This window comes from Melanerpes formicivorus, unplaced genomic scaffold (genome assembly GCF_026170545.1).
Source record: "Melanerpes formicivorus ecotype bairdi unplaced genomic scaffold, bMelFor1.0.p_v2 SCAF_72, whole genome shotgun sequence".
Taxonomy (NCBI): Eukaryota; Metazoa; Chordata; class Aves; order Piciformes; family Picidae; genus Melanerpes; species Melanerpes formicivorus.
Genome location: NW_027142424.1, coordinates 2,832,562 through 2,854,114, shown reverse-complemented (window position 1 = coordinate 2,854,114; position 21,553 = coordinate 2,832,562). Strand labels below are relative to the sequence as shown.

Below are 21,553 nucleotides of genomic sequence, written 5' to 3'. Positions count from 1 at the left end.
AAAGCCAGTGCTGCTCTCTGCTTTGCTTCTTGATTCGCTCAGCAAGAGAGCTGCTGCAATTGCAGTTTCTGCTCCACCTTGGCTCTCTTAGCACCTTGTCTGTTGCATTAAAACCTGATCCAAGGGACAGAAATTGACAGTTAGAGGCAACTGTTAGTACCTGTTGGGTGCTGGGCTGGCACGGAGAGAACACACAGAGACACCTCGGAGCTTTTGCATCGGCAACCGCTAGCCCCTTTATTGAATACACATCGGAGCATAAATACCTTTTTCTCTCCCCCCACTCCCATCCTCTTTCCCAGGCCAAGGAAAGCTTTGTTGTTCACAGCTGTGCCCTTTCCCAGTACTGTTTACCTTTCAGGTTACAGGGAGAATGTTCAGGTCTATCTTCAAGGCCACGTTTAATTGGCCTTACAGTACACAACAAGTACCAGCTGCTCAGCACATAGCTGTCATTCCCTGGCATACCTCCCATAGTTTTCACCACCCCACCCAGCCCCTGCTGCAGTTAATAGGTTTGCATAATTTGATTTAAGTGAGTTTGTTGGATATTTAGCTTCACATGGCCTGGAGCAGCTCTAGTGAGTGCACTGGCACACAAGGTACAACTCTTGCCTTTCTCTGAACGTTTTCTAGTGTTACAGAGCCCTGGGATATCCTATACCTCCAGCATCCTCGCTGAGGCTCTACTGCCTTTTTCCAGGGTATGCTACAGCATTATCATTTTGTTCTATTCTTCATTTGCCTCCTGCTAAGCACTAAGCTGAGTGTTCAAACTCAACCAGTGCCTTTCCAAGAGTCAGCACTTCAGGCTGTGCATGTGAAGGGCTCAGTTTGGTTCATGCAGTGGCTAAAGCCACTGTGAGCTCCTGCTAGCCCAGTAATGGTGGAGCACCAAACCTGACTACACAGGAAGGTGCTTTCAGACTCCTCTTCCAACAGGCTAACTCTCAGAGCTTGGTAAAGACCAGACAACCAGGATAATAGTTCCACTTGATCAACTAACTCTGGGTTTGGTTGCATGTCATTTATTTCAACATGTACAGAGAGGCTTAAACAGCTGTGTGGAAAAACGGTTGGTTGTTTTTCTTTCCTCTTAGGTAATATAATTTAAAAGTGGTAAATACACAGTATTTAAACTTGATACACCTGATAAAGTTAAATGCATAATAAAGGGGGAGGAATGAAACACAAGCCTTGGTCATTTAAACAAACAGTATAAAAATCAGCAATAGTTCAGGACCTTAGAAAAGAAACAGATCAATTGCCTGATAGGTAAGAGGGGACCACCAAGAAAAAACTACTCGGACAAGCGGCCTGGTTTCCCCCTAGCACTTTCCTGTGTGCTTTCAGAGCCAAAAAGGCTTAGTACCCAGCATTCAGCCTATAAGTCAGCACTGGGCTTGCTTGAAAGGAAGGGAATTGGGGAAGTCAAGTTATAGCCCAGTTCCAAGGCACAAGCAAAATGTTTATTTCACTATAAGATAAAAGCTAGCATTACTACTGGCAACAGCAGCTAGGGAACTGAGCATGTTTATGTACACAGTACAGCTTCTCTAACAGGTCATGCATGTAGACAGCTCTTCCTCACACAGCCATGCTTGATGCTTTTAAGAGAAGTAACTAACAAAGAAAAAAAAATCTACAACATGTTTTTCTCAGGAACATGCACTTGGCTGCAGCCCTGCAGAGCTGGCACCGAGAGACAATCGTTTTGGAGAGTGCCTGAGGGAGGTGCTAGAGCCTTAGGATCCTTACAGACCGAGCCCACGCTAGTCATGGGACACTGATCTCTGGGCATTGAGGAACTGGGCCCAGCTTACTCAGTTGAGAGGCTGCATTGCACCCTCCAAGCCCATTTGGTGAGAACTGTCTCACCAGGCACACAGCAGCTCTACATCTCACCTCTAACAGAAGCACACCACGCAGCTCACTATGCACCAGCTACAAATAATCAGATCCCCCACCCTTTTTCTAAATTATTTTTTTGCAGAAGAAGTCCACAGACAGGGTTAGAGAGCCCAGCAGCCCACTCACACACCTATCCACAATGAAAAGTCCTGGTTAAGAAGGAGGGGGCAGCAGCTGTAGTAGTGCTGGCACCCAAACTACCTGTTTAGTTTTCCCAGAGCTGAAGCTGCAGGGCTTTGGCATAGCCTTGGCCTAAATTAGGAGGAAAAGAGTCTGTGTCTTATGGCTCCAAACTCCACAGTACTGCTCCTAAACCACCAACTATCATGGCTTTGGAGAGAGACCAGCAGCACAATGTTTTAGTAAGAAATTGTGATTCATGGGGAGCCTTGCTTCACGTGATGGAAATACACAAGGGACAGTTTGTGTAGCCATCTGCGCACACACTAGCGCTGCCCTGGCTTTAACAAAGACCTGCCCTCACCAGGAATTACCAGACCAGGTCCAACTGCAGTAGGGTCAAGGACCTTGTCACACTGCCACTTGCACTGCCCAAGATCAAGGAAGACAAGGGAACAGTCACTTCCTAAAAGCAGGGCACCTGTGGCCAGGGTTAGCTGTCAGAGATCTTATTCCTAATCAAGATACTTGGGTCTCTCCTTGTGCCTTCTTCCTCAAGGCAAAGAGTTACATGTTAGCAGTCCCTTGTTTGGGACATTTGAATCCCTCCCCTCTTTCAGATACACCATCATTTTAAATGCCTCATTCAAGGTCACACAACCACATCAGACTGAGAAGAGCAGAGGTCAGACCTTTTCCCCCACACAGTCCCATGCTCCCTACATAAAACAACTGTACTTACCATGACCCCTTTCCTCAAGCAAACCCTGACTCTTCTTCAGCTTTGGCCAAGCACAGAGAAGTTGGGAAAGGGAGTCTGGAAATCAGAATCTCTCCCACCAGACGGTAGCAGTATTATCTTTTTTAACAAGCACCACAAAATTATCAGAGTAATCTGACTGAAGGTGAAAGAGCTCTTCATAAGAAACAGCCCCAGGAATTAGCTATACACTGAATTTACTAACAAGCCTCTGATCCACAGGCATTCACAAATTACTAGTAACAAACTTGCATAAAATACATAGCATTGGCCCCAAAATCCAGATTAAGAGTTTGGAAACAAAAAGTTTCTTTGAAAATCGCTAGCTAACCTAAGTATTTCACTAAGATCTTAAGTTCTAAGCAAGCCCTAAGTCTATACTTAAAAATAGCATAAGTTGTATTACTTGTAATTGTAGTAAACCATGTAATGTACATGGAAGTGAAGGATTTTTACCCTGAATTTCATGTTTAATAATATATCTACCTAGATCAAGTAAAAGATTTAGAAACAAACTATCATTAGTGCTTCCTCTGCTGTTCAAAGCAAACATTCAGCTAAACACCACCTTCCATTCCTGTGTCTGCAGCAAAAATAGTTCAGACTGAACTTAAGCCCTTAAATACCTTTTCCTTTCATACACTGAATACTCAATTTACCAAGCCCTAGTCACACCAAGACCTTAGGAAAGGTGTTAATTACCTTAGGACATAATTAACCTCGCTTTCTGAGTGTCTGGAAGATGCTGTTTAACACAACTTGGCTCACAAAGGTAGGCATTCTTGAAAAAGCTGAACAGGTGGGTTTTTGCTTTGTTCCCATGCAGTTAAAAAGGTGTCACTTAAAACCAAAACCACCACGATGAGAAATAGATGCAACAACATTTCGGGGAGGTGATGACCTCTCAAAGTGCACGGGTGTAGTTTTACTGTTCTGTCCAACACTAGGCGAAAGCTTCACTCTTCTGTGTGTGCCCAGTGACTACGCCACAGGCAGCCAACACCTCTGGGACACTGGTGTTTAGTTCCCAGAAATTATTTGGATTAACCCCAGATAAAAGCAGTTCCCAAAGCAGCTTTGACTGCTTGTTTGCTTGCAAAGCACTGCTGCTGCTCAAACAGATAGCTCACCTCTGCTATCAGCCAGCGCCTCTCCCACAAGAAGTCAGCAGTCCAAGCGAACGGAGATGCTCAATGTTTATGACAAGTAGTCAGGTGTCTTACAACATGCTGCTAGGTAAGCTCTGCATCCAGCATCAGACTGAAATAGCGCCAGGCCATGCTGTGTTTGGTGGAGTGCCCTGGACCAAGTTGCTCAACAGAACCATGAAGTTCATGTTCATGAAAGAAGTTCCTCCTCTCCCACGTTGGGCAAGTCGTTGCATTTCAGATGATCTTCGCTGCCTTGCTTCCTGCTTTAAAAGGAAATAAAATGGTTGCTGAGTGACTCAGCAAAAGACAAAGCAGAAAATGAGACACCAGCCCCTGCCCCTTCCCTGCCTCAGGAGCTTTGGGATCCTCAGCATGTGCTGTCTCCCCCCAGCTCCCCTGTAGCAGGCTGGAAGTGCCATAAAAAGGTGCTCTTCAGCTCTTGGGAGGGGCAGGGTAGGCAGTGTCACAAAAATCATCCCACAAAGCTGTTATGGGTCAGACAGAGGATGTCTGAAAATCCCAGTCATGGCCCCACACCAATGATTCAAAGCCCAGTTCGCTGAATTCTCCTCCAGTGCTGGTCAGGGCACGATGATGACACTTACGGCAGCAGGTTCCCGGGAGCAGACAATGACCGCTCCTCCCTCTTGCTCCCCTCAAATGGGTTCCCAAAGGATCGCTTCCGGATCATCGTTTTAACCAAGATCTGCAAGACCATATTGAAGCTTATCAGGGAGTTTTTCCTCTCATTCAAGGGTAATAGGAACTTCCAAACCTCATGGCCAAGGAATTAAGACAGGTAGTGAAAAACATGTCAAAATTATCTTAAAAAAACCCAAACCAACAAACCACCACCAAAGAAACACAAAACCAAAACAGATGGAAGGAAGCACATTTAGAAGTCTCCAGCTGCTTAAATCAGGGGCTGTATCTTCATCTCAAACCCCCAGTGCAACAACTGGACATGCAGATGAAAGCCACACTAGGTGTGAGAGGCTGAAAACAATAGGAAAGCAAAGTCTAGGAAGATTTTCTCCCCTATGAAGCAGATTTTGCTGCTTACTGCATCCAGCACCTGAAAATTCCTGGTTCCCCATGATTACCTGGCAGAAGAATTCATTGGAAAGAGAAAGGGGGAAGGAAGGAAGCAGCACAATTTTGCTTCAACATTTACCAAAATCAAGCTGAAAACCTGTCCATTTGTCTAGCTTTGGCTGCAAAACATAGAGTTAACCAGTGTAAGCTACCATTGGAGACTGCTGGGAACACAGCAAATGTTTGGGCTTCCTTCAGGCATCCCCCAACTTGTTCTGCTAGGGGGAGCAGAGAGCAACATGAACAGCACTGGACCCTGCCTTAGCATGTGCATCCTGCTTTGGGTACAACCCTGGCTTTATTTGATATCAATCCTTCTCCCTCTGTGACTCATTTATCTGCTCACCAGGGTGCATGAGAGCCCTGACACGGCATGTGCCATCCACACCCCATGGGTGAAGGCATTTTAAACAAGAGTCAAAATCACTCAGATCTCACATTCCTTAACGCCTGCAGTTGGATGCACAAAGATGAGGCACCAGAGGGTAATTCTGAAGAACAAATGCAAATGGGGAAGCACAAGATGTGCCTGGGGGTGGTGGGTTATTTAAGAGGCAAGAGGGTCTGTAAAAGCTCTTTTGCTGTGGGCTGTGATAAATGCATCTGGATTTTCAACAGGGCTAGGAGGACTGAGCCATCCTCCGCTGCATCACAGCAAGTCACCTCCAAAGAGGGAGCAGGGTAAAACCCCTCATGAATGGGGATCTCTTCAGAGCCAGATCTGCTTTTTCAGCAGAAGCAGCACAAGGCACATTTGCATATTAACATTATCTGCAGTTGGAGAGATTTCTGCATGGTACTGATGTGGGAGAGAGCTCCAGAAATGGGGCCAGACGTGGGCACAGCTACAAGATGGAAAAGAAACTTCAAAGGGAGATCTGTGCTCCAAAAAAAAAATCACAGCCTGGGTATCTACAGGCAGATACCACGTCAGAGAGCTGCGAGTGGTCACTCACTGTTTCTCCTAGCCTAAGGGTTAGTGGGCACCCACAGAAATCATTAGATTCACAACCTTCAAGGATTTCACTTTCTGCACAGGGTGAGGTTGCACTGTAGTTCTCACCACCACAGTGGGCTGCAGAGAATAAAAAGGAGAGCTTGAAAAGAGATGAGATGAATTCACCAAGAATAGCTGCAGGCGGGGGCTGGCGCACGCCGTGGCCCAGATAAAATCTCCATCCCAGGAAGATCCCACAGCCCCTACAGCCAGATGGGCAGAGCTGGGCAGGAGCTTCTCCTGTTGGCCAAAACACTCCCTCCCAGCCATAGGCATGTCCTGGACCAGAGGCTCTTCTGCCCTGAGCAAATACAGCAATATTTAGGCAGCCAGCTCAAGCGTGGAGATCACACAGCTTGCTGCTGCCCACTGATGAGTCCCTTTAGGACCACTCTCAAACATTCCCCTGCACTGAAGGGTACAACCACCTCCAGAGAGGTGCTGAGACCCCTTCTTGCAGGGCTCATTTCCAAGAGAGGGGAGGACTTTGCTTTAATCCTGCCCAAAGTTTTTGCCCTTAAGCAGTTAATCTCCATCTGCTCAGGACCATCCCAGGGGACAGCATGGACCCTAGTGTGCACCCACAAACCATCGCCTGCCTCATACTCACCACGGTGGCCAGGCTGGGGATGTGCTTGACTGAATTCTCCACCTCCTCCTCCGTCACCTCGACAAGGGTGCAGTTCTCATCCTCTGTGGGCAGCAGCTCCACTCCATTCTTGGTGACCCAAGGGTGCAACTTCAATTAATAACACAGCCTGTCAGGAACGAGTTCCTCTTTTTCGTAACTCAAACAACACAGGCCTGGCAAACGCATCTCCTTGCCCAAGCTATGGCCCCTACGTGCTCCTGAAAGGCTAGGGAGCAGGGGAGAGATGTTCCACCTCACTGGCAAGCCAGCTCACCCCAGCACCACTGGGGTGCTGGAGCCTGGTGCAAAAAATGCCATAGTGAGGCTCATCGAGAGTCAGCATTGGCCTCAATTACACAGCCTTGGTGACCTACAGTACTGGGCATCTCAATGGGTTTTAGGGAAGAAGACATGTTGTCACTCTCGTGTTAAGGATGAGACTGCACCAAGAGGCAAGAGTGATTTATTCCAGACCAGACATATGAGCAGCAGTCATGGCAAGACCCCCCGAGTCCTGGTCTTGGGCCTGAATTAATCCACTGAAGGCAGAAACCCTGCTTTCTCCTTGCCCACACACCTGGCATCTCGGGTGGCTGCAGGAGGAGCACAAAATGGTTCAGCAATTCCCCCGCAATCCTTTCCCCCTACCTTAGTCTCCATTTTCTCAGCTTCTTGCCCCTTCCAGGCTCCCACAGGGGCAGAGGACCAGAAATCTCCTGCGAAAGGCTGTTGCACAGTACTTTCCTGGTAGCAGAGGAAATACTGTACTCAGGGGATTTCCTTTTGCCTGTGACTTCTCTGGACACCAAAGGTCCCAACGCTGAACAACAGGTCCCAGAGCAGGGGAAGGAGCTGGGACTTACCTGCCCAGGGGCCCTGGGCACAGGGGGAGGACCTAGCCTGGCGCGATCAATCTGACTCCCAAAAAAAAGCCAAGGAAGAAGAACCCAACAGAAGTGAAGCCACAGCCAACACCAGGGGCTCAGGCCAGTACCTTGATTTCTGGCACCGAAATCCTAGATTCAGGGTTTTTATCCAGCATCCGTGTAATCAGGTCCTTCAAGAAGTCTGTAACTTCTGGCCTGCGCAAAGGAGAGAGGAGATGGGGAAGGGGATGGATGCTACCTGCCTTCTTCACCCCAGTGCTGGCTGCCATGGGCCTTCTTGGGCAGACTGGGGCTGGACTCTCGAGTTTTTCATGGGTACCATACAGCTCTTTCTCTCCAAATCCCTCAGGAAAGCAAAATATCCCCATTTTGGCTAATCTGAAGCACGATCCCACCCACATAGGGCTGGAAGAGCCTGACACCAACTCCTCCCAGGCTAAACCCAACAGGCAGTAAGAAACTGCAGAGGTTAATCCATTGTCTCGAACGCCTCCGCAATGTCAATCACTCGTTCTTCAGCTAGTGCAAACCAGGAGGTGTTGCCTTCCTATTTAAAGGAGGTTTTCCAGGGCCAAGGGCCAACAGAAGGGCTCAGAGCCTGCGCTCTGCAGAGCCTGCTCAGCAGAGCATGGCAAGCCCCAGCCAGCTGGTGGCCAGCTCAAGTGAGACTGAAAATAAGGCCTGAGGGATTGCTTTTTTCAGTACTTACTGGTCTGGGAACTCCAATGTTTGGGTCTTGATTTTGTTGTGTAAGCTCAGGATCCGTTCATCCATAAAAGGGCACTGCCATGAAGGAAAAGGGCAACAAGAAAAGCAGTAACCTCATTAAGAAGAAGCACTGGGACAGCCAATCAAGCATCAGGATCTCATAGGGTTTGATGGAGAACAAGGAGGCAGTTATAGGGAAACACCAGAAGATTTCCTATTACATTAGTGACTTCTTTTAAACACAGTGAAAATAGCATTTGACTAAAAATTACTTGACAAATGACTTGACTAAAAATTACTTGATGACTGAAAATTACTATAGCAGCTACTTTCCTAAAAAGTCTGTCTAAGCACAGAATTTTTTTCCCCAGGGAAAAAGAGAGACATGTCCCATTTGGCTACACCCATCCCAGGGACAGGCAGAGGTTTCCCATTCCCACCCACACATAGAATCATAGAAAGGTTGGGGTTGGAATGGATCTTAAAGATCATCTTGTTCTAATCACCCTGCCATGAGCATGGACACCTTCCACTAGAGCAGGCTGCTCAAGGCCCTGTCCAATCTGGCATTGAACACTTTCAGGGAGGAGGCATCCACAGCCTCGCTGGGCAGCCTGCTCCAGTGTCTCACCACTCTCACTATAAAGAATTTCTTCCTAATCTCCAGTTTAAATCTCCCCTCTCCCAGCACAAAGCCATTCCCTGTCCCATCAATACAAACCCTTGTAAAAAGTCCCTCCCTGGTTTTCTTGTAGGCCTCCTCCAGATACTGGAGGGCTGCTCTAAGGTCTCCCTGGAGCCTTCTCTTCTCCAGGCTGAACAGTCCCAGCTCTCACAGCCTGTCCCTATATGGCAGATGCCTCAACTCCTTGCTCATCCTCATGGCCTTCAATGCCAAGAGGACACAACTCAGTCCCCTACTGGCAATACCTGACTGCTCTGATGGGAATGCAGGGTGCTTATACCACCATGTACCTGGCACATCAGGGCAGTCATCACCCCCCCCAGACCACCAACAGCACTGAAAAATCTATCCCATTACCTGCCCAAACACGAAGCAGTACAGCGTGATCCCCATGGCCCACACATCCAAAGCCTGAGGAGAGGAGAAAGTGTGGTTAGATCTATCACAGATAGTGTGTACAAGGAAGGTTAGTCCCAAACTCCTCAAACTGTTATTAAATACCTTTCCAGAGAAGATTTTCCTGGTTTCTGAGAGTGTCTCCGGGGCCATGAAGGCAGGGGTGCCCACAGTGTTGGTTAGGAGGGCATCTGCTCCCTTGAACTCATTGCTCACTCCAAAATCAGCAATCTTGATGTGCCCATCTTCCCCCACGAGGAGGTTGGAGGGTTTAATATCCCGGTGGATTATCTTCTGATAGTGCACTGCAGCCAAAGGGAACAAGAGTGATTTAGCAGCAGAGGAGCCATGATGCCCACACACGGCTATGAGCCCTCCTGCTAACACCACAACCAGCTCCAAAAACCCCTGAGCAGTAGCATGAGCCACCAGAAAGGGCACTGTACCCCAGCACAAAATCCAGGTGTTCAGAACAAAATGAAGAAATCCCATCCAATTTGCACAGACACTTACAGTATTCAATGCCTTTGATCAGATCCTGGAAGTAGAACCGAGCCAGGTCCTCACTGAGAGGTTTCAGAGTTGGGATTTCCATCACAGGGCTGCAAAGGCAACAGAGAATGGAGCTTGTTCCCCATCTAGATGTGCCAAAATAGGTCCTGCAGGCTTTGCTGCAAAAAAGCAGCAGCACACAGCCCCAAAGGCAGGCACATACTGGGTGCACACAACTGTAACTGAGTTGAGGAGATGCTACCCAAACCCACAGGAGATGCACCACGAACCTCTGAATCCCACACCTACCCCAGGTGGCCAAGCTGTGCTACCCACAAACCTGTCTAATGTTCATGCTTTAGTAGGTTTAGGTGTGGAGTTCAATACTCACCCTTGCTTCACCAGTTCAAACACTGCAACACAAAAGAAAAAGTGGTTACTGATCACCTCCAGGCCAGAGCTCCTGCGAGCAGTCCCAGCACAAAAGCAATTATTTCAGTGACCAAGATTCTAAAAATATGTTCTTGAGAAGGGAGATGCCCTCTTAGGCAAGGCACGTGGCATTCTGGCTGCTTCCATTTCCAATTAAGGGGATACTTAACTGCCTACTCTGCTGCAGCTTCAGCATCTCAAAATACTCTCTGCAAGACTAAGGGCAGCCCCACTCCTCAAGCAAACCTCTATGCTTGAGCATGAAGGCTTTGCACACTCCTACACTAGTACAGACTGAACACAACTCATAGAATCATTGAAGTTGAAAAAGCCCTCTTAGACAACCATCAGCCCAAACCCACCATGCCCACTAAGACAAGTCTCAGAGACACATGGTTTTTTTAACATCTCCAGGGATGGTGCCTCTACCACCTCCTTGGACAGCCAGTTCCAATGCCACTTTCAGGAAAGAAGTTTTTCCTAACATCCAACCTAAACCTCCCCTGGCACAACTTGAGGCCACTGTACTCTTGTTACCTGGGAGAAGAGACTAACCCCCACCTGACTACAAGCCCCTTTCAGGGAGCTGTGGAGTTGAATTCAAGTGCTTTAAAGTGCTCTAGAGCACTCCTGTCTCCTTCCTGTCCCCAGACTGGATCCCTTTGCTCTGATCCATTAGAGACCCTTTCTGCCCCAGCAAATCTCATTCCCTGACATCCTGTGAGTACTAGAGGGCAGTAGGCAGTTACCCATGTACAGGTGGTCCTCACTGGGGTCATCCAGGACCTGCCAAAAGAAATGGAAAGGCAATTAAACAGCACCATAAACACTTGTAAATTAAACAAGGGTTTTTTTATTTAGCAACCATCTCCATGCTACACCATCTGCATCATGACCATGGTCTGCTTCTCTCCAAGCTTCTGCCCACAAGGGGTGGGAACAAAAAGAGGACAGAGCTATAGCTGTACTTCAAGGAAGTAAATATTTAAAATACACAGGAAACATCATCTGATTCATGAGCCAAATAAACTCCAGCCTGCACATCCTCCATTATGGATTTTTGGACCATTTCATACAGGGAGTGGGTGGAGGGCAGGGAGGCTGCAGCATGAAAACACCCATTCCTCCCCAAAATCCATCTGAGCACTGGTTTCCTCCAAGGAAACATTTTTCTGCATTTCCCTTTCTGGGCAGGGAAGATAAAAAAAATCCTCTTTTGGGAGGTGGGAATAAAAAACCTTTACAGTTAAGGCAAACATGAGGCTCCCATAGGCAGGACCTGCCACAGCTAGCCCAGTCCCTCTGTGGTCACTCCCCTCCACCCAAGCCAACACGCAGCCCATCCCCACAGCATTCAGGCTCCTCCATTCTCAGGATGGGTCACAGCCAGTGCTCACCTCCACCAGCTTCACCACATTGGGGTGGTCCAGCTTCTTCAGGATGGCAATCTCCTGGTAGACCTGTTCAATAGGCCCTTTGGGCTGCACACAGCCCTCTGAGGCAGCTTTGGCACCACGGGGCGGTGGGCGGCCTGTGGGAAAGGCCAAGATGTGAGGTCTGGTTGGGAATGAGCCCCCAGGGTCCCCAGGGTATAAAATCATAGAATGGTTTGGGTTGAATGGGACCTTTAAAGGTCATCTAGTCCAAACCCCACACAGTGAAGAGGGGCATCTTCAACTAGAGCAGGTTGCTCAGGAATGTTCCCAGGATGGGGCATCTACCACCTCTCTGGGCAACATGGGCCAACGTTTCACCACCCTCCCTAAAAAATGTCTTCCTTTTATCTAGTCTAAATGTGCCTCCTTCAGTGCAAATCCGTCACCCCTTTTGACACCCCTGTGATGTCCTGTCACAACAGGTCCTCCTAAAAAGTACTGGAAGGCCACAAAACAGTCTCCTTGGCTCAGGTCCAGCTTTTCACCCACCAGCACCCCCAAGTCCTTCCCCACAGGGCTGCTCTCCAGCCCTTCATCCTCAGTCTGGATTGACACTGGGGGTTGTCCCATCCCCCGTGCATGACCTTGCATTTGGCCATGTTGAACCCCATGAGGTTCACAGGGACCCACTTCTCAAGCTTGTCCAGGTCCCTCTGTATGGCATCTCAGAATCCCATCCCCCAGGTGTGTCAATCACTACCCACCCTAAAGCTTTTGTGCTACTTACGGGGGAAGCCTGCTTGTCTCATCAGCTTCTTTTTGGAGAGAACCTTCATTGCCTGCAAGAGGGGTTAAAAAATGTAGGATTTGGAGCAAAGCAAGAATGAAACAGGGATGGGCCCAGCACAGAGCCAAACAGAGAGTCAGCTGAGGGAATCCATCCCTGTCCCACCTACCCTGCTACAGGTATCAGGGCCAGGCACTACTCACATAGTAGGTGTTATCATCCTCATTGTAGGCCAGCTTCACCACACCATAGGAGCCCTACAGAAGAGCACAGCCATGGGGGAACAGTTAGGGACAGTCCAAAGAATAACCCCACAGCACCAAACTAGGCTCTGGGCTCCTCCACAAACCCAGCCCTAACGAGGTCACAGAGCCAGTGGGCAATGCTGGCAGTGGTAGGAAGCATTGGCTGGCCTCACACCATCAGCAAAGAAAAAGCTTCAAATGCCCCCTTTGGTGGAAGGGAGGGACAATGGGAAATTCAATCAGCATAATTTTTAAAAATGAAATAATTCAATTTGCACCACCCAGAAAGGGCCAGCAGCACAGCAAGGAACCAGCCAAGGTGCTGCAGTTGAGTGGTTGAATCACCAAATGGTAGGGGTAAGAAGGGAGCTGCAACTTTCCACCTCACTGGCTGGAAAGCAGAAGCAAGTCTAACACCTTCCCACCCCAAATCTCCCCATGCCATCCCAAACCAAGTCAATATTCACCTTCCCAATCTCATCCTTCAGCTTGTACTGGTTGAGCTGCACACAGTCCTGTGGGGAGAAAAGGAAGGCAGATCTGACACGAGCCATGAGACAGCTCTCCTCCAGTAAAAGTTTCTCTGCAAGCTCCCACCCTGTTCTGCTCTGCCTGGGCACCAAACTAGTCAGCTCTGATCCAAGTGCCACAACCTCAAGCTGCCCAGCCACATGTCACCATGTCTGTCAACATGGCTAATTCATAGAACCACAGACCTGTTGAGATTGGAAGAGGCCATCATAAAGGCCAACTGCTCACCTAGACGTCACAATGCCACCACATCCATGTGTCTCTTAAATACCTCCAGGCATGGTAACTCCACCACCTCAGTGGGCAGCCTGTTCCAATGCCCACTGCCTCTTCCAACTCTTTCTGGGAAGAAACCACCCCCAATATCCAGCCTGAACCTCCCTTGCAACAACTTGGGGCCATTTCCTCTTGTCCTGTCACTTGCTGCATGTGAGAAGAGCCCAACATCCACCTCACTCCAAACTCCTTTGAGGTAGTTGTAGAGGGAGATCAGGTCTCCCCTCAGCTACCCTCCTCTGAAGGCTAAACAACCCCAGGTCCCTCAGCTGTTCCTCATAGGAGTTGTGTTCAAGGCCCTTCACCAGCTTACTTGCTCTTCTTTGGGAACATAAATGGTTGAGCAATTGACACTGCCCACTCAGGTGCAACAGGATGGGTGCAGGATGGTGGGGATCAACAGCCAGGAGAACCCCAGCAGGGTTAATGCTGGTGACCCAATACAGAAAATTCTTAATTCTTATGGGCAAAGCTGCCACATGCTGTCTGGCTTCTGTCAGCACTGACAGGATGGGGCAGGCAGGGACATTTTCTCTCTAGATCTCAGAGAGCCTATCTCTTTTTTTTATTTCTAAGGGGAAGAAAACCACAGCACACTGCTGGCTCCCCCAAAATGCAGCAGAGCTGGCAGAATCTCCACAAGGAATGAAACGTGGTCAAAAACTGGGTCCCACCTCCCTGAGGACTGTCTCCACAGCCTAGGATCACAGAATGACAGGGGTTGGAAGAGATCACCCAGCCCAATTCCCCTGCTAATGCAGGCACAGCTGGGTCAGGCTGCACAGGAATGAGTCCAGGTAGGTTTTGAAGTCTCCAAAGGAGAACTCCACAACCTCTCTGGACCAGGATATCCCACCACCTCCCACCACACATACGTAGACATGCTGTGGGGTTTGAGCCAAAAAAATCAATGCCATAACAATGCCACAGCAGGGAAACGAGGCAGATGGGGGCAGGAGAACTGTGGGAGCAGCTACGATTCCCCCTCACCTGAAGTCCTGTGATGGACACGCGGTGCGACTCCACCGTTGGGCGCCGCGGCAGCCGCGGGGAGGAGTGCGGGGACGTCACCGGGGAGTAAGGAAGGGATGGGTAGATGAAGCGTTCGTTGGCACTGTCACCACCCCCAGGTGAGTGGGCAGGCTGCGACCGCTCCTGCAGGGAGAGCTTTCGGCCTGAAAGGTGCAGCTTTGCCCTTGGCTCCTGGCCATCCCCAAAGCCCTCATCGCTGGGCATGTTCATCTCCTCCTCACACATGCTCCCTGCGGCGTCGTACTCAGTCACCACGATGAGAGAGGCCATGCCGGGGTGGTGGGGGCTCAGTGACTGGGGGTCCTGCAGCACCCTGGTCGCTCGGGGACCGCAGCCTCTGTCATGACAGAGAGGCTGCGGGGTGGGCGAGCTGCTGGGGATGCATGATGGCATGGTGCGACCAACGGCCTCATCCCAGCCACTCTGCGACGAGGAGGTGAGCCTGCAAACACAGAGCAGCTCAGATGGGCTCTGGGATTTCCTCCTGCTGGTCATTATTCTACAGATTAATTGATTAGAATCATGGAATCATTTCAGTTGGAAAAGACTGCCAGGTCACCACTAAATGTCCCTCAGCACCACATCTACACTGCTTTTAAGTACTCCCAGGGATGGGGATTCCACCACTTCTCTGGGCAGCCTGGTCCAGGGCTTTACAATCCTTTCAGGGAAGAAATTTTTCCTCACGTCCAACCTGAACCTCTTCTGGCACAGCTTGAACCTGTTTCCCCTTTTCCTACTGCTTCTTCCTTGGAAGAAGTGACCAACCCCCACCTTGCTCCAGCCTCATTTCAGGGAGCTGCAGAGAGCCAGGTGGTCTCCCCTGTGTTATTAATCCCACAGGAGTTGGTAAAACCAAAGGCTGTGGAGCAGGACAGCAAGGGGATATGCAACCACCCTGCCACAGAGCAGACCCCAGGCAGGGGCCAGCCTCAGCCGCAAGGCCACCACCACTGCTCCTCCATTTCCATTATTTAAACATCTCCAAGGAATAACAGCCTCATCATCTCTGCTATGGAAATACCCCAAAAGGGTATGGGCTGTATGGGCTGGCATCACACCACTGGCAGAGAAAAACTTCAGATGGCCCATTCTGGTGGGGCAGGGGGGTTGGGGTTTGGGAAATGGGGAAAATCAGCAATTATTAGAAATTATACCAAATTCAATTAGCACCATCCAGAAGAGACCAGCACTGCAGTGTGGAGCTGGTTGACCTGCTGTAGTGAGAGGCTAAACTTGCCACCTCAGCAGCTGGAATACTCAAAAGGGGAATGCTATAGAGTGGGCACATCTCTGCCCAAAACCCCCTGAGCAAAGCAGTTGAGGAGCACGGGGACCCACTTACCAAGTACCGGGTGCAGGATTAGCACCTTCAGCTCACTGCCTCTGCCCACAGCCCATCATTGCCACCAACTTCTCCTCACCCCAGGTTCCTTGTGGCTTTCTGTGCAAAAATCAGGATCCTGAACCTAGAAAGAAACAAGAAATCAATTCTGTTAGCAACGATAAATTAACTATATCTAATTAAACAATAACTAAAAAGGGGAGAAAACTGTTAATTCACACATGCCATGTGCATGCAGCAGCTGGGGCAGTTTGGTGTTTGGTTGGTTAGTTTCGCTGGCTGTAAACCATTGATCTCTCTTCCCTGCTGAGATGCTGGTGCTGGTTTTAATTTCTAGGTTAAGGAGCTGCTGCAGAAGTAAGTGCAAAGAAAAAAAAAAGAAAAAAATTCTGAAACCAAACAGCCCAGAAGAAAGAAGAAGGTTTGAGGTCTTTTTTTTCCTGTGGGTTCCCACACCTCAGTGAGGCAGACGGTTAAAATTAGCTCTGCTCCTCTCCATTGAAGTTTCCTTAATGCACCCGCAGCAGAGCGGCTGGGAATCAGCCCAGCAGAAATTAGGGGTCAAGTACAGAAATCAAATCATCTCCCCATTTCCTCGAGGTTTCACAATGGCCTAATTGCTGGTTTCAAGACCAATCTATAAACCAGAGGGGTTCTTTCTGCCTGAGCAGGATCAGCCCGGAGCTAACGTCAACCCAGCACCGCTCGCTGCTCGGAGGCACAGCGAAGCGCCGGGATGCAAAGGCTATAAATAAGCTGACGAACAGCAACAAGGACAAACTATTTCAGAAACGCTGCCTTTCGCGGGGCTGAGGCTGCTCCCAAACGGGGCTTTGCTGGGCAGCAGAACCACGACCTGCCAGCCAAGCCAAACTGGGCCTCTGTGTCTTGGACATCCCCCCAAAGTGCTGCTGCTGGCCACTGCAGCATGTTTTAATGCACTCCCAAAATGGATTAACATAAACAGGCAGCCCCCCTGCCCCATTCATCTCAAACCCACAGGGATGCATCCTAAGGCTTGTTGCCATTTCCCTGGCTTGCATTTGGCACCCTGCCAGCAGGCACATATAAATAGCTGTCCCCTGAAGCCAGAGTTGATCCTGAACGCTGTGCCCTGTGCCCTCATTGTGAGCTGGTGGCCACACCAAAAAAGGCAGCTGACAAGGGTGGCTCCAAAATGAAGCCAACCCAGGAGCATCGTTGGCCACAGCACCAGTTCCCAGTGGTGGCATGTCATAGCCAAGCATCCTGTCCTGCCCCCAGAGCATCGCCTGCATTGGAATTGCAATGCTCATGCCAAACTTTGCTGGGCTAGAACAAAATTGAGTTGTGAAGTCTCAGTCACACTTGAGAGCTGAATGTGGCCTGGCCAGCAGGAGTTAATTGGCTTGACCAGGATAAACATCTCAGGTCTGATTAATTTGAGCAGGCTTTCCTGTGCTCTGCAAACAGGCTAAAAGTCATCCCAGCACCATTGTAACACCAGCCAGGGTGGAAAAATCACTGGGATTTCTCCCTTGGTATGTGTACAAAGGGGCTGACTGAGGGGTTTTGCAGAAATTGCCCTGTGAGATGACACCTTGCCCAAGAGAAACCCACAAGTGGGATCTTACTGTTGGACACAACCCCATGGCATGTGGGATACCACTAATAACATAGCCAGTTCTCCTTAACAAGCACATGGTGGAGCTGAGGAAAAGGAGGATGAGAACAGCCACATTCCCAGCCAGAGGGAAAACCAAAATAGCTGGAATGGAGGAAATAAACCCAAAGAGAGGAAATACAGCCTGAGGGCTTTGGCTTCACCAACACGCCCAGGTCCTTGCCCAGGGAAAAGCAGCTCGTTCTGGTATGAACTCCAGCAGATCCTTATGTAAAAGCGAGCAGCACATGCCCACAAAATCCCCAGGAAATATAACAGCCTGGTGTATAGGAATGATTTATCGGCACAGCTTTTGGCTGCAATCCATACATAACCCATAGCGGCTGCGGAAGGATTACCGAAGCAATCAGTCTCGCATCCAATTCAGCAAGGAGAGGGATATTAAAATGAAAAGAGGTCTGTGAAACCCTGGCAGCAGCTCTCCTTCTCGCTCAGCGTCCACGTGGCTTTAGCAGAAACGAGCGGGAGTGAAACCAGCCCCCGTGAGGGTGAAGTGATTTTTTGCTGCCCACTCCTTTCCCCAGCTCTGCTGCGAGCATCTCGTCCCTGCTGGGATGCAGCTACCTCCGCATGGGAACATGCTGATGGATTTCAGGGGGCACAGAGGACGACACCTCGCAGCAGAACTGCCTGAAGAGACTTAAACTGGAGTGTGCGGATGCATCACCCTGTCCTTCCCTCCCTGGAGCTGTTTCCCTACCCAGGTGCAGAGTGAATGCTGGGATGGTGTCCCCGGCCCCACTGGCTGCTACTGGCTGCTTGCCTTCCCCAACCCATGCACTTTCCTCCAGCAAGGCCACGGAGGAGACACGGAGTCAGGGTCAGACCTTTCCAAGGGAGTAAGACTTAGTAGCAGCTCTGGCACTGACACCTCCATCCATCCTTCCATGAGGGTCAGCTCATACACTGCAAAAAAAACCTGTTCAGTAGCAAAACTGAACACAAATGACCCAAAGCAAGGTGGATTTCACTGGCAGAGGATCCTTCCCCTGCTACCAGCAAAGGTCTGCAGTTAAAAGTTAACTGGGGCCAGCACATGGGGCCTTCCTGGGCACAGTCCAGTGGCTATTTTGCTTTCCCTGGTCACTGTCCGTGGTGGAAGTGCCAGTGCCAAGAGTAGTGTCATCCACAGCAACGGGGGCATCGATCACAGTTTCCCTTCCTACGGGTGAGCACAGACCTTGCCAAAAGTATATTAGTCATTGTAGTATACAAAGACCATACGCATCTCTGCTTGACTTTGAATGGAAATAAATCTCTCAGCAGCTTCTCTAGAAGTCAGAGGACACCCAAACCAATGAGATACTTGAAAGAGAGATCCAGTGCCCACCTCTGTCAGGTCCCTGTGCCTGAGCAGCAAAGCTTTTCTTCATCCTTGGGGGCAAATGGAAGAGCTTCCTGCACTGCCTGGCCTGTCCAGCACAGGGGGTGAAAGAACTGGGGAAAAATGCAAAGCTAGGCTGGTAGCACTGCCACAGCACAAAACCCAGTGGCAGGTTTCAGAAGGAGCCAGCAAATACCTCTACCAAGATATTTTATAATCTTGATTACACTGCCTAATACTGCTTGGGCAATTGAAATGAGCATCCCAAAACAAGAGGGTAAGCTCCGGCCATGGCACTGAGCCAGGATTTGCTCAGGGCATAACCATCACCTTGTCCAGTGCTGCCAAGAGGCTCCTGGCTCTCCTGGAAACAACAACTCTAGCCTGCAACACCCACAAGAGAGGAAAAGAGAGCGGCTCTGCACTTTGTGAATGCCACTTAAAATACATTAGGGTTGAGTTGAAAGCAAAGCCTCCTGCAAATTACCTCCCCAATCTGATAACAGCTGCCTTGCCCAGAACACACTGGTGGATCAAACACCCCTCACAGCACTCTCAGGGCTGGGCTCTTGGGTTCTGTTGGCTGGTTTTCCCAAAGCTAAGTGCTCATGGAGAGGGGCCAAGAGAGGGATGGGGCTCTTCTTCCAGGAAAGGAACTGCCTCGCCAAGTGGGGGTTAGGAAGACAGCTCCAGTGGCCACAGCCACCACACACCCCTCCAAAGCATGGTTCCCCTGGCACTGAGGACAACCTGGTCCTATTCTTAGAGATGGTTTCTTCTCCTGTGGTATTGCACAGCCCACAACTCCATCCCACCAGCCTCCTATAGTCATACCACCACTGCTTTTGATCTTTACTGTTACCTTCATACTCCTGATGCTCCATGCCGTGCACACGAATGCAGGGCTGTTGTCCCACCTCTTTACTACATTTGGTCGCTCGTGCCAACCCAACCTGTGGCTTCTCTAAACGAGACCTGTCCTGTATACACGGTTGCTCCACCAATTCTGTCCCCTCTTGTCTTCTCCTAGACTCTCACCCCCTAACCTTAAAACTCCGCTTCTTTCCCAGCCCTATAGCCTAACTCTCCCCAGTGCCCCTGTTTTGAGCCCTCACCTCCCTGGGCAGAAGCCCCATGGGGCCTGCGGGATGCCTGATGTCATGAGGACAGCCACCACCCTGTCACCTCCCTACACCGAGGACACCCCCGGCCACTCGTGTACCAGCAGTACACAGGGCTGGTGGGATGCCCGATTCTGTGGAGCAGCCACCACCTTGTCATCTCCCTAAGCACGAGATGCTCCCTGCCCCTCGGGTACCAGCGGCACACGGGGCTGGCGGGCAGCCGAAGGCGGGCGGCAGCGGGAAACCGTCTGGGCCCGGGCGACCACAGCGCAGCTCTCCGGGGCTGGCTGGACAAATTACAGCACCGACCCCCTGTCCCCGCCCACCACCAAAATACCTGCACAGGCCGTGCGAGCCCCGCGGGAAAGCCCTTTTGACGGAGATGCCGTTTCTGCTCGCAGGGCATCCCCGGCCCGGTCCCGGCCGCCCACGCCGGTCCCTCCGGGCGCGGCTTTGTCTCCGCATCCGCGGGTACATTCCCTGGCCAAGCCCTCCCGGCCTCCCCCGCCCGTCCCCGCAGCCACCGACCTGGTGGACGCGCCGCTCCGCCGAGAGGAGGGAGCGGCCCCCGCCGCCCTCGGAGCCGCCTGCGGGGCCGGAGCGCGGCCGCCCGGCGCCGCCTTCGCTTTCGGTTCCGCTCCGGCGGCGGCAGCGAGGGAAGGAGGGAGGGAAGGAGAGAGGGAGGGATGAAAGGAGGGAGGGAGGCCCCGCTCCGCCCCGGGGAAGGGGAGGTTTTCCCCCGGGCAGTCGCATCCTGCCCGCCCCCCGTCCCTGCCCGTGGCCATTCTTTGGGGCGGGTTCTTTTGTTTGGGGCTTTGTTTGTTTTTCTCCCACAATCTTTTCTTTCCCCTCCGGCCGCAGGTTGCGCGGCCCCGCCTCACCTCGCTGCGCACCGCGGCATGCAGCCGGGGTGCCGCGGCCGGTCCTGCTCCTCCCGCACCGGGATGCGGCCGCGCTGTGGGCACCCCCGCCCCGTCGCAGAGAGCATCACCCGCAGCATTCGTCCCGCTGCTCAGCCGGGGCTTTCTCTCCTCTGCCCTTGTACAAACACAGAATTTCCAGCATGGAATGACTGCACTCCACGATATTAAAGGTCTTCTCTAACCAAAAAGATTTTGTGATGCCATGACTGAGTCCAAACCCGCATGACTGAGTTACCCGCATCTGTTTCCCTGCAGCTGCCCAGTGCTCCTGTAATCATCAGGTCCTGGAATCATCACCTGAAGGGGGATTTAGGCACCAGCACTTTGGAGATGCCACGGTGGCCACAGCCAGGCCATCGCCACCACCCAGCACAGCTCCTGCTCAGGTTGCAGCTCTGCAGCGCCTGGACAGAGGCAATGCTGCTGCACGGGCATGGCCTTCAATTCCCCAGCCGGCAGCAGCCCTCCACAGACATCTCCCTTGCTTTGTTATCTGGGTTTTCATATAGAGTACCTGCCCACCAATCCCCCTTCCTGCACTGAACTCACCTGCTGTTTCCTGAGCAACATTCAGCAAGCAACAGCTTCAACCTTGAGCAGATGCAAATGCTGAGGCTGGCGCCAACCCTCTTCCTCATTTCACTTCAAGATGCTTTTGTGGG

The 21,553-nt window shown here is 50.8% G+C and overlaps 1 protein-coding gene across 7 annotated transcripts; it reads right to left on the bottom strand.

Moving 5' to 3' along the window:
* Positions 1-209: 209 nt before the first annotated feature.
* CAMKK2 (calcium/calmodulin dependent protein kinase kinase 2) lies at positions 210-20,630 on the bottom strand. 7 transcript variants are annotated; one of them, XM_068163473.1, is made up of 18 exons: positions 20,497-20,630; positions 15,858-15,981; positions 14,471-14,954; positions 13,141-13,188; positions 12,632-12,685; positions 12,429-12,480; positions 11,663-11,796; positions 11,015-11,051; positions 10,225-10,246; positions 9,855-9,943; positions 9,447-9,646; positions 9,303-9,356; positions 8,262-8,335; positions 7,660-7,747; positions 7,314-7,409; positions 6,645-6,773; positions 4,548-4,648; positions 210-4,205 (listed from the first exon to the last, which is right to left on the bottom strand). In XM_068163473.1, exons 3-18 carry the CDS (start codon positions 14,903-14,905, stop codon positions 4,130-4,132), a joined length of 1,689 nt encoding a protein of 562 aa, XP_068019574.1. In that variant the 5' UTR covers positions 14,906-14,954; positions 15,858-15,981; positions 20,497-20,630; the 3' UTR covers positions 210-4,129. The 7 variants fall into 7 exon arrangements, 6 of the variants coding, with proteins under 6 accessions (XP_068019574.1, XP_068019577.1, XP_068019576.1 ...); XM_068163476.1 differs by having other exon boundaries at positions 210-4,202; XM_068163475.1 differs by lacking the exon at positions 20,497-20,630 and adding an exon at positions 20,306-20,326.
* Between the last annotated feature and the right edge of the window lie 923 nt (positions 20,631-21,553).

Coding starts and splice junctions, on each gene's coding strand:
- CAMKK2 (XM_068163473.1), bottom strand. CDS start 14,905: ATGCCATCATGCATCCCCAGCAGCTCGCCCACCCCGCAGCCTCTCTGT. Junction 11,052..11,662: donor ATGTGGTGAAGCTGGTGGAG/GTGAGCACTGGC, acceptor TTCTTTTGGCAG/GTCCTGGATGACCCCAGTGA. Junction 9,944..10,224: donor TTTGAACTGGTGAAGCAAGG/GTGAGTATTGAA, acceptor TTGCCTTTGCAG/CCCTGTGATGGAAATCCCAA.